At 40.0% G+C, this 13,128-nt stretch overlaps 1 protein-coding gene across 3 annotated transcripts in view; it reads right to left on the bottom strand.

The window, feature by feature from the left end:
- FAM193A (family with sequence similarity 193 member A) overlaps positions 1–13,128 on the bottom strand; it is a 112,688-nt gene that overhangs the window by 46,931 nt on the left and 52,629 nt on the right. For all 3 annotated transcript variants that reach the window (XM_053242902.1, XM_053242903.1, XM_053242904.1), the window contains exons 4-5: positions 2,074–2,189; positions 1,435–1,683 (exon numbers count right to left, since the gene is read on the bottom strand). In XM_053242902.1, coding sequence (XP_053098877.1) covers positions 1,435–1,683; positions 2,074–2,189 — 365 coding nt within the window. The remainder of the gene's footprint in view (positions 1–1,434; positions 1,684–2,073; positions 2,190–13,128) is intronic.

Genomic DNA, 13,128 nt, shown 5'->3' on the forward strand with positions numbered 1-13,128 from the left:
TCACTGCAGAAGCTTCAGTGGAATACAGACTGAAAAGTCTAGGTCTGTCAAAACAATGACCTCACATGTTTTCTTACTGTTTCTAGGTGCAGTAGGAGAGCACAAGGAAATGGCTGTGAATATACCATTGCTATTCATTACCCTTGGCAGAAACAGATGCTTCAAGGAGATTGTGGGGGAAAGTGGTGAGTGAAAAAAGCACACACACTGTGAGGAGTGAATGAGCAGGAAAAGGTGAGAGTGGTAGCTGTATAGTGATGAGCTGGAAAAGAAAGAACTGGCACTTTAAGAAGGTAATAGGGGGACTGTCCCATCCACAGTCTATCCCTTCTTGCCTCCTCATAATGGTCAACCAATAATTCTAGATGCTAACCATGACAATATATAAATATCAATTGTATAACTGGTCACAATTTTTAAACAGACAAATCATCCTAAAGTGTGACAATAGTATATACAAGTGACGAGTGAGCTTTCCTAGGGCTGAAGTTAACTTCCATCAGCTCTGAACTGAGGAAATTTCACACACCCATCCCCCTAATTTCACAGCCCCCTTGCAACTGGCAAAGCATGGGGCAGGGGTTGTATCAGCAACTTTTTAACAAAATTATCTGAGCAGTACTATAGCATTCCTCCGAGCAGCTGCCATCTGGTGACTGCCATTTTCCTAGAATGCTCATCAGAATGACTATATGTATTGATGTAGCATTGCTTGGAGGGCATTCTGGGGTGGGCTGGGGGGATGGTGGCTACCACATAATGGCCGCTGCCTGCAGTGCCAAAAGAGTGATGAAAAAGGTAGGCCAAATCCCCCTCTGCAACCAAACTCTCACCAAATTCAGTCCAAACTTCTTCTTGGAGAATTTTCAGCTCTGTCCTATTCTGAATTAGCTAATTTTTGGCAGATCAAAAAATAAAATTCAGTTCTTAATTTAATGTATACTTCTATAACATAAGAACTCTGGAAGCTCAAACTGGAATGCAGAGTTTATTGAACATGTTTAGAGAAAATTTCTTAAACACCAAGTTACCGATATGCTCTGTCTAAGCTTTGTAATAATTGTAACCATCTCTTATTAAATAACAACCTTAAAGTCATCACCAATTTTGAAATATACAGTATTTCTTTATATACAGCTGTATATAAAGTTTTCAAGAGAGTCCAAAGAGCATGCAAATGTTTCTATACACACACGGTTTTTATCTGCTTTGTCTTCCGACATGCAGTTCTTGATGCTGTGTCAGAGCCTACTCCCAGATTTCTCTGTTCGGTTTCAGGAGCAGTTTATTAGGTGGAACAGGAAATTGCCATTGGAAGGAAGGCGACTTGGAAACTTCATTGCTTATGTAGAAGTTCTTTACATCACTCTCTAGATTCTGGTCCCAAAAACTATATTTTACTAAGATCAAAATATTAGCAAAGATTGCACTTACAAAGCTGATCCAGAACCATTATCTGTCAGAATGAGCCTTGGTCTGTCTATCTGCTGGACAGTAAATGGAGAGCTAGCTCCAGACCCTGAACTTCCTGATGACATACTAGGTAGGTGGATTTCAGATACGTAATCCGGAGCAGAATCGATTTGTAGTGGTAGCTGGTTACTATGGACACCATCTGTAACTGGTGAATCCACGATTCCACACATCAGAATGTGAGAAAGGCTGCAGTCATCACAAGTACATCTGTTTATGAATTAATAAAACCATGTTAGCATCATATATTTTATTCATTTGCATTAAACACTGTGGCCCCAATTCAACTGAAATAGTGGACACACAGCAGTACTGTCACACACAGGAACTGGGGGTTCAGAACGAAGATTGTGTTCCCATTCTCATCATAAATTGCATCCACGGTATTAAGAGGGCTCAGATTAGTATCATGATGTGAGTATATGGATGTGCATCTAGCTGCGCAACCACACCAGCAACACTTGCAGACTGCTTACAATCCTCTTATTAGATTCAGTAGTATAGAATGCAGTTTCTTCAACGTTCTCTATTATCCAGTAATAAAAGTGCTAGTGTATTATGAAATCATATTTAAAATGTAATACAATTTTAATTACTCACCGGCGCCTGTAATTGCAGTTGGGACAGTCAGAAATATTCAGTCTTGATGACAACAAATGTCTCATTGTGTCTGTAAAGTTATTTTCTCCAGCTGCTAATGTGTTCTTCCCATTTAACTAGAATTAGTAAAGGAAATGTCTAAGTACTGTGAATTCTTTTCAGTACAAATTTAATTATAGCTGACAAATTAACAGTGAAAATATTTCTTAGAACATGTATATGAGAAAAACATAGTTTGGTAATAAATACACTGTCAGATAAAAATATCAACAGAATATTGCAGTTAAAATGCAAGTTAGTCCCTTTCCCTACAGAAACAACGCCCCCCCCCCACCTATTCTGCCTCACACCACTTGCCTTGTCACCTGGGGGTGAATATAAACTGCCCCCAGGTGATGAGCAAGAGCCTTACTTTAGCAGTTGCTGAGTTTGGCCCTTAAAAACAGAAAAGAAATCCATTATACATACTCAGTCAAGCACTGAATGAACTTTCAGTACCTCATTAAGAATGATAGAATTAATACTTTCACTTTATTTTTTATATTTTATTGACAAGTACAGAAAAAATACAATTTCAATTCCACAGATATTTTAACATATATACAACTAAAATACAAAAATTAAAATCATATTAACCAAGTAATATTTGTCCTACACATTATTTAATATTTTAAATAAAAATAAATAAACACACATGACTTACATTGTTATTGAGATATGAGATACAGAGACTATTATAAGAGCTAGAGTCTCCTGAAAAGAAGCAACTGCTCTGTCCCCCTTCCAGAGTTCTCTCACACTTAATTTGTTCAAAAATGCCACACTTTTTACAACTATTATGTTTTTATAGGGACTTAACCTAACTTCCAGGATCAGGTAATTAAGATTCTTGCTGTGATTAAGAATTTTGTTTTGTTCAACCAACCACCAATACATTCACTTTTATAGATGAAACATGTATTGGACTAGGAAGACACGAGTTCAAATCCCTATTCAACGATGAAACTCACTTGGTGACTCTGGGCCAGTCACTTATCTCTCAGCCTAACCCATCTGACAAGGTTGTGAAGACAGACATAAACCTCTATGAACTCTTCAGAAGAACTGTATATAAATAGTGTTGTTGTGTTTTTTTTAAAAAAATCCTGCTTTGTTTGTCAGTCACATTAATATAACACCCTATATAAAATCTCAAGGCGGTTTACAATTTAAACAGCAAACAGCAAGTAAAACCTAAAAATAATATAAAACAGATTAAAATTACCATAACTTTAAAACATGAAACAAAAAGCCTGATAAAACAGATGTGTTTTCAAAGCTATTTAAAAACAACCAGAGATGGGGAGATTTTGATGTCATTTGCGAGTGTGTTCCAGAGGCCCAGGGCAACCCTAGAGAAGGCCCAGTTTTGGTTTGCCTCCAAACAAGCCAGTGGCAACTGCAACTGGACTTTTCCTGATGATCTTAACAAGCGGCAGGGTTCATGAAGAAGGTATTCTCAGATACCTTGGACCCACATTTTACGAACACAGCTATTACAGAGGCCTTTTGTAGTCCTTTTTGTTGAAGACCCTACAATTGTTTTGGTTAGATTAATTATCTGTGCTTGTCTGTTTACCTTGCACATGCCTTGAGAATGAGCCACTTGAAATCTGTTAGGTTGGTTTTGCTTTGTATTTGAAAGAAACAGCAGCTATTTATCTCTCAGAAGAACACAGACTGAGAAAAAATGCCTTGGGATGCAGTTTATTCCCAGGATTATTTGTCTCAGTCTATATTCACTGAGTTCAGTGGGACTAACTTCCATGTTAAGTGCATTTAGAATTGCAATGCTACATTTATATATACCTGGCAGTAAATCCCATGGAGCACAGTTAGAGTGCTCCGAGTAACCTCGCATAAGATTGAACATGATATTTTTTTGGACAAAAGAGTGTGTGTATCTTTGGCCTTTTTAATGAAGAATAAACTATTTGATATTACTTCAAGATAGAAATACTAAGCATTTTTGGCTTTTTAAGAACATAAAAACAGCCCTGCTGGATCAGGCCCAAGGCCCATCTAGTCCTGCATCCTTTTTCACACAGTAGTCCACCAGATTTATTATATTGTACACCATCCCAAACTTTCGTCTCTGGGCGGCTCACATCAACATAAAACAGGAATTAAAACATTAAAACAATGTAAAACCACAAATCTAGTTAAAAGCTTAGGTGAATAAGTGTGTCTTTAGAGACTTTTTAAAAGTTGTCAGAGATGAGGAATCTCTTATTTCAGCAGGGAGCACATTCCAGTGTCTCGGGACAGCAACAGACAAACTGGTGGCAACTGCAGACAAACTTCTGAAAAGCCCACAGGTAAGAGGTGAGGGCATGCCTTCTCTCCTGTTGTTGCTCCTTTGCAACTGGTATGTATTTGATTGATTGATTGATTGATTAAGTGCTGTCAAGTCGGTGTCGACTCTTAGCGAACACACAGACAGACAGAAATCTTATTTCTGAGGCTGCAAGTGTATTATAGCCATCAGACTAGTAGCCACTGATAAACCTGTACTCTTATGAATTTGTCTAAGCCGCTTTTAAAACCATTTGAACTAGTGGCCATCACCACATCCCGTGGCAGAGATTTCCATAGATTAATTGTGCTGTGTGAAAAGTACTTCCTTTCTAAATGGTCTTAAATTTCCTGACCATCCATTTCATGGGATGACCCCTGGTTCTAGTGTTGTGAGATGGAGAAAATTTTCTCTGTCCACCCTCTCTATTCCATGCATAATTTTATATACCTCTATCATGTCTCCCCATAGCTGCCTCTTTTTCAAACTAAAAAGCCCCGGATGATGTAGCCTAGCCTCATAAGAAAGGTGCTCCAGGCCCCGAATATCTTGCTTGCCCTCTTCTGCACCTTTTCCAGTTCTACAATGTCCTTCTTAAGATACAGTGACCAGAACCCCATACAGTACTCCAGATGTGGCCACACCAAAGATTTCTAAAAGGGCATTATTATATTAGCATTTTTATTTTCAATTCCCTTCCTAATGATTACTAGCATGGAATTTGATTTTTTCACAGCTGCCAAGCATTGAGTTGACACTGTCAACGAGCTGTCCACCACAACCCCAAGTTCTCTCTCCTGATCAGTCACTGACAGCTCAGACCCACAGTGTATATGTATAGTGGGTGTGTGTGTGCCCCAATATGCATCACTTTACACTTGCTCACATGGAAATGCATTTACCATTTTGCTACCCACTTCCTCAGTTTGGAGAGATCCCTTTGGAATTCCTCACAATCTGTTTTGGATTTCAGTATCCTAAATGGTTTCGTGTCATCTGCAATTTTGATCACTTTGCTGCTTATCCTAAGTTCTAGATCATTTATGAACAAGTTAAAAGAGCACTAGCCACCTAATGATGCAGCGGAGAAGTAACCTGCCTTGGGAGCAAGAGGTTGCTGGTTCGAATCCCCATTGGTATGATTCCCAGACTATGGGAGACACCTATATCGGGCAGCAGCAATATAGGAAGATGCTGAAAGGCATCATCTCATACTGCGCGGGAGATGGCAGTGGTAAACCCCTCCCATATTCTACCAAAGAAAACCGCAGGGCTCTGTGGTCACTAGGAGTTGACACCAATCTGATGGCACAACTTTAAAAGAGCCCTGGTCCCAGTACAGATCCCTGGGGGACCCCATGTCTTGGCTCCCTCCATTGTGAAAACTGTCCATTTATTCCTACACTCTTGTTTCCTGTCCTTCAACCAGTTACCAATCCACAACTGAACCTGTCCCTTTATCCCATTATTGCTAAGTTTACTCAAGAGCCTTTGGTGGGAAATTTTGTCAAACACTTTTTGGAAGTCCAAGGATACTATATCAACTAGATCACCTTTATCCACATATCTGTTGACACTCTCAAAGAACTCCAAAAGGTTAGTGAGGCAAGACTTGCCCTTGCAGAAGCCATGCTGGTTCTCTTTCAGCAAGGCCTGCTTTTCTATGTCTAACTATTTTGTCCTTAAGTATGATTTCTATCAATTTACCTGGAAGAGAAGTTAAGCTAACTAGCCTGCAATTTCCCGGATCCCCCCTGAATTCCTTTTTGAAAATCCAAGTTAAATTAGCTACTTTCCAGTTCTCTGGTACAGAGTCTGATTATAGGGACAGTTTACATATTTTTTTGTTAGGAGATCAGCAATTTCACATTTGAGCACCCTGAGAACTCTTGGATGGATGCCATTTGGCCCTGATGATTTAATTTTTAGTTTTCCAAGACAGCTTAGAACATTTTCCCTTGTCACCTCAAACTGGCCCAGTTCTTCAGCCTTTAAGCCTGAGAAGCTCAGTTCGGGCACCAGCACGGATATATGCTCAGTATCCTCTGCCATGAAAAGAGATGCAAAGAACTCATTTAGCTTCCCTGCCATCTCCTTATCCTCCTTAATAATCCCTTTCATGCCCTCATCATCTAAGGGGCCAATTGCCTCCCTGGCAAATTTCCTGCTTATGATATATTTAAAGAAGTGTTTATTATTCCCCTTGACACTTCTAGCTATATGCTCCTCAAACTCTTTTTGCATCCCTTGTCTCATTGCATTTGTTTTGCCAGAGTTTATGTTCCTTCCTGTTCTCTTCATTTGGGGAGGACTTCCATTTTCTGAAGGAAGTCATCTTCCTTTTTATAGCTTCCCTTACTCTACTTGTTAGCCATGCTGGTAGCATCCTGAACTTGGTGGTACATTTCCTCCTTCTTAGTATACATTCCAACTGAGTTTCTATTACTGTGGTTTTAAATAAGTTCCTCCTTTCTGGAGTGATTTGACCCTCCTGATTTTCCCTTTCAGCTTCCTTTTTACCAGTCCCCTCATTTTTGGGAAGTATCCTCTTCTGAAGCCCAACACATCTGTGTTAGGCTTCCTTGGCAATGCTCCACTCACATATAAGCTGAATTGGATCACACTATGGTCACTGTTCCAACAATTCTATGACATCTCGCACCAGGTCCTTGGCACCACTCAGGATTAAGTCCAACGTCACCTGTTCTCTGTTTGGTTCCACAACCAACAGTTCTAAGGCATGGTCATTTAGCATGTCTAGAAATCTGGCTCCTCTGTCAGTACTTGCACATGAATTTGCCCAGGCTATGTGAGGGTAAATTGAAGTCACACATTATTACAGCTCTGTCTGATGCTTTGCTGATTTTCTTCTCCAACTCCAGGTCTCTCTCAGCATTTTGATCTGGAGGACAATAGCATTACCTAGTAACGCATTACCTTTCAGTCCTCGTATTGTCACCTTTAACCCACAACATGGTCCTACAGCATGGTATAGGGGTGCATGATATAGCCACCATGGTGAAGCTAAGCAGGTCTTAGTGTGGTCAGTTCCTGAATGGGAGCCCAGGAATGCCACATTTGGAAATGGAGCCATATATCAGTGATAGAGCATTTGATTTGCAAACAGAAAGTACCAGGTTCAATCCCTGCATCTCCAGGTCAGGCTGAGAAAGTATCCTTCCTGAAACCTTGGCGAAGCTGCTGTTAGTCAGTGTAAAAAATAATGAATTAGATTGACCAAAGGTCCAACTCAGTATAAGGCAGTTCCTATATTATGTTTATACCCATTATGTAGTAGTCCTAACATAAATTTTGGGTTTTTTACATTGTTCTGAAGGCTTTTTTCCCCAGTCCACATATATGTGGATAGGAGGGTTAACAAAAGAAAAGAAAAGAAAAGAAAAGGCGAGGGCATTAACTTTTGCATACTTATTTGCAAGGCTGTTCTCATTAAATAGTGACATAGACTAAATATATATTTTTTCAGCTTGGTAATAATTCTGGACCCCACAGTCCTTAAACTTTGTTACAGTCAATAGATCAGCAAGAAATACATAAACAACACACAAGACATAAACAATATTTCATGAAACAGTCAGCTTAATCATCGCGCACCAGATACTAAATAGCGTCTGCCATGAGTTTTGTAGCTTTGACAGTAATAGAGGAATCCCAATCTGATACTAGTAAAGTAAAATAAAACTCCTCTGATCTGCCCAGATAATTAATTAGTTATAATAGGCATAATAAACTAACTGTATGTACAATAGTAAGTGCAGTACAGGAATACATGCCTCACTGTTTCCACCATAGCCAAGCTTCAGGGACAAATGTACTTATATGGAATGTTCTGAAATCTTCCCTCAAGGAGAGTAGGGGGAAGCAAGTTGTAATGTGACAGCGAAAATGGTCTCTGAAGACTAAATATAGCTTAACTAGGAGATAAGGCCCATTGATGACCGAGCAAAATCATTTTGTGTGGAGTGCACTGATAGGGAAGTTCAAGAAATGAAATATATATAATCGGTTTTTTTAAAATTAATGTGCTTGCAAAAGGGAAGCAAAAGATCAGTTTTACGCTTGTAGGATTTTAACTTCAAACATTATTCATTTTATTGAATTACCACCATATATGGTAAATCTGAATCATAGTAAATTTGAATCTGAGAAAGATCTTCTGCTTCTCTTGAGTATTATGCTCTTGAATTATTTATCTGACTGAGTGAAAAAATGAGAACAGTTAAGATATTATATTCACAATTTATTCTAAGAAGTACAAAAATATTTAATCCTTTCACACAGGATATTCTGGTGTAAAAAGTAATGCATTTAGCTAATTTAAGTGGCAGGCTTGTTTATGCAAAATCTGGTAACTGTAGGTAATCAGCAAATATGACTTTATTTTGCACAAACTCTTCAATAGTAATATATAAGCTACATTTAATCAAAATTGCAACCTTCATAACTTTTATTGTACAAAAGTCAAAGTAATTATTTTCTGTGTAATAAATGGCATGATGAAAAGGTGGTATATGTAACATGTATAGATTGAATATAGCAGAAGAAAAAATAAAGATCTACCCTTGTGTGTATGACATAGCCCCTCCATAGAAGTTTGGTCTTCAGGAGACAGAACATAAAAAGTATTTGGTATTTGTGTGCTAGTGGCTTGTCCCTCTCCATCATAGTGAGCAATTGCTGCTGCAAGCCTTTGACCATCTTATCTGACAGTCTAACACCTTACCTGTTCTCTGAGCACTGGATAGCATCAGCACTGCAGAAAAGAGGAAGGACCAGTGTTGCCTCTATCAGGGATTCCCAGATGTTGTTGACTACAACTCCCAGCATTCCCAGCTACAATGGCTTTTGCTTAGGGATTATGGGAGTTGTAGTCAACAACATCTGGGAATCCCTGTTAGAGGAAACATTGGGAAGGACCATGAAGAAAGGCTCCTCCTCATAGCAGCAGCTGCAGCATGCAGCAGCAGGGGAGATGGAAAGATGTGGTGCTGCAAAAAGCAGACCACACTCATTCCCAGCACATATGCACAGACTTGTTACTCTGTACAACAACAACAACATGTGCTGCTGCCTGTGGAAGCCATGGTGGAGGATAAAGTAAAGCAGCAGCAATGCAGCTGCTGCTGTAGAGGCACAGGCTGAGGGTGGGGCTTGGCAATAGTCACATGTTGCTGGATACTAAAGCTGTCTGACAGCTTCTGAGCTGGAATTTGCAATCTGCCAGTAGGTGTTCAGTCTGCAGTGTGTCCCTCTCATTGTGGGAGGAGCAGCAGCAGCTACAGTCAACAAAGCAACTGCAGCTTGTCCCACCACTTTCTTTTGAGTTGCCCAACCAATCACAGAGCCACCCAGACCTCCATCAGATAGGATGGTCACTTTAGCACTAGTACAGCCTCTCTTTCTCATATACATCACTCAACGTAGCAGAGGTGTCATACAACTGAACCTTTTACTTTGTTTTACTGATTCACTAGTGCAGGGATGGGCACCCTTTGGCACTCTAGCTGTTTAACTACAACTCCCCTCTCATTCCCAGGCATAATAAATTGTGGTTGGAAATGGAGGAAAATTGTAGTTCGATAACAGCTGGAGTGCTAAAGGCTATACTCTGTTCTAGCGCAATCCAAAATGCGACTTCTCAGAAGTAAATCTCATTGATTTCTGTGGAACTTTCTCCTACGTAAGTGTGCAGCCTTAACTGTACCTTTTCTGCTATGTCAAATGTATTATTACCCTACTGTAGCAATCAGCCCTCTCTTACCCTAAAGAGTGAACCCTATCCTGACTGATCTTTAGGGATCAGCCACTCAGAACACAGTGGGCGGGACCTTGAGGGCCTTGCAGCAGGAAGAGAAGGGGTTCTTCATCCTCAGTTGAAGGCTGGCGGAGCTTTCAACAGGATGAGTAGCCATGGAGGTGGCTACTGAAAAGGACTGCAGATCCTTGAGAGACAGGATTGCAGGATACTTAAAGCTCATCATGTGAGGGGTGAGTCTCCAAGGAAAAGGGGATTTACTAGGGAACAGTTTGCTAGTTAGTACACGTAAGAAACTTATTTTCCTTTTTGTGCTTTGCAAATCCTTACAACTGGTCTATTGTGTTTCCCCCCCTGTAATGTCACTAAGTCAAGGGAAATGCCTTCATACTCTCTGGGGCAAGGAAAATATAAACATTTTTTTTAAAAAACATGAAGCAGCCACCCACATTAGAATTATCAATGACTTCTTAGTTTTTGAAACAGTTCTAATAGTTAAAGATGTACAGGTGAAACTCGGAAAATTAGAATATCATGCAGAAGTCCATTAATTTCAGTAATGCAAATTAAAAGGTGAAACTGATATATGAGACAGACGCATTACATGCAAAGCGAGATAAGTCAAGCCTTAATTTGTTATATTGTGATGATCATGGCATACAGCTCATGAAAACCCCAAATCCACAATCTCAGAAAATTAAAATATTACATGGAACCAAGAAGACAAGGATTGAAGAATAGAACCATATCGGACCTCTGAAAAGTATACAGTGTACTGTGCTTGACTGGCCAGCAAACTCGCCTGACCTGACCCCATAGAGAATCTATGGGGCATTGCCGAGAGAAGGATGAAAGACATGAGACCAAACAATGCAGAATTGCTGAAGGCCGCTATTGAAGCATCCTGGTCTTCCGTAATACCTCATCAGTGCCACAGGCTGATAGCATCCATGCCACGCTGCACTGAGGCAGTAATTGCTGCAAAAGGGGCCCAAACCAAGTACTGAATACATATGCATGCTTATACTTTTCAGAGGTCCGATATTGTTCTATTCTTCAATCCTTGTCTTCTTGGTTCCATGTAATATTCTAATTTTCTGAGATTGTGGATTTCGGGTTTTCATGAGCTGTACGCCATGATCATCACAATTATAATAAATTAAGGCTTAACTTATCTCGCTTTGCATGTAATGCGTCTGTCTCATATATCAGTTTCACCTTTTAATTTGCATTACTGAAATTAATGGACTTTTGCACGATATTCTAATTTTCCGAGTTTCACCTGTAGAAGAACAATAGGGATTCCGGTATTCTGTAGAAGTATAGATGAACAGTTACTCTGGAAAGTGCAAAATGTGTATTCTCTCTGGTTTATGTATCTATACAGTAGTAGTTTGGGGCAGGGAGAATGAAATGTAGATAACTTTTGCAATTGTTACAATTGGAGGATAAATTGTCACTATTATCAAATATGCTGCACTGAATTAAGCTCCCCAACAGCATGGGAAGGGAGGGGAGGATCTGAACCTCCTCTCCCTTCCCATAGATAAATCTTTCAATTTTGGTTCTAAAATATTATCTATTAAAATGTACTGATACACTGACAGGCAACATGGGACACAGAAAGCTGTCTTTTACTGAGAGAAATAATAGAAGGTCTATGTAAACAATCTGGAAAACTTTTGTTGAAAAGCAGTATATAAATTTTTGTTGTTGTTGGTCCATCTAGCTCAGAATTGTCTCTCCCACACTGGCAGCGGCTTTTCTGAGGTTCCAGGCAGGAGCCTCTTTCAGCCCTATCTGGAGATGCCAGGGAGAGAATTTGGAACCTTCTGCATGCAAGCATGCAGAAGCTCTTCCCAGAGCTACCCCATCCCTTAAGGGGAATACATTATAGTGCTCACACATGTAGTCTCCCATTCAAATGCAAACCAAGGCAGACCCTGCTTAGCAAGGGGGACACTTCATGTTTGCTACCACAAGACCATGATGTATAATCCAATGACAGAGTGGAAATATAACTGCAGGAAACTCAAGTAACAGCTACCAAAAGTCTGCCTGCTCAGTAGGGCTCTTGCTCCTTCCTAACCAGATGGCCTTTATTGCTCACAAGGAATTGGGCTCTGAACCTCCTTTAATGGCCAGTGCTCCTCTCTTTCCAAGCAGATGCCTGGTTTTTAGCTTCAGCTTCTATGCTCTCCCTGCAGATTCCTTTACTCACTTAACCAGTGTTTCCTCTAACAGGGATTCCCAGAGGTTGTTGACTACAACTCCCATAATCCCCCAGAAAAGCTATTGCAGCTGGGGATTCTGGGAGTTGTAGTCAACAGCCTCTGGAAATCCCTGTTCAAGGGAACACTGCACTTAACCCCTCCAGCCACTCATTTTTCCAGTTCCTATTGCTGCTGATTCCTCTTTCCTCCAGCACTACATCTCACTCTTACCTTTCCTTACAAGATTCAGCTTCTCCCCTTCTCCCTTTTCTACTCCATGTACCTGCCTACTGCTTCTGTGAAATGAAGCAGGGAGTCACCCAAAGAGCAAAAGCTCTATTAAACCAAACTGTAGTCTCAGCAGATATCAATATCTTTGTAAGAAAATTGATTTATTAAGCAGTAGTAAGTCAATTTAAAAGGAAGTAAGACCCACAGCACTCAGTGGCAATTATTTCTAATGTGAAGTATTGGGCTGCAAAGTACACTGAAATTGAACTAGGCTGCAGGAGAACCACCACAGAAACTAATAAGGTTTACAGGTGAAACTCGAAAAATTAGAATACCATGCAAAAGTTCATTAATTTCAGTAATGCAAATTAAAAGGTGAACCTGATATATGAGATAGACGCATTACATGCAAAGCGAGATAAGTCAAGCCTTAATTTGTTATAATTGTGATGATCATGGCGTACAGCTCATGAGAACCCCAAATCCACAATCCCAGAAAA

The sequence above is a fragment of the Hemicordylus capensis genome, chromosome 4 (assembly GCF_027244095.1).
Source record: "Hemicordylus capensis ecotype Gifberg chromosome 4, rHemCap1.1.pri, whole genome shotgun sequence".
Lineage (NCBI taxonomy): Eukaryota > Metazoa > Chordata > Lepidosauria > Squamata > Cordylidae > Hemicordylus > Hemicordylus capensis.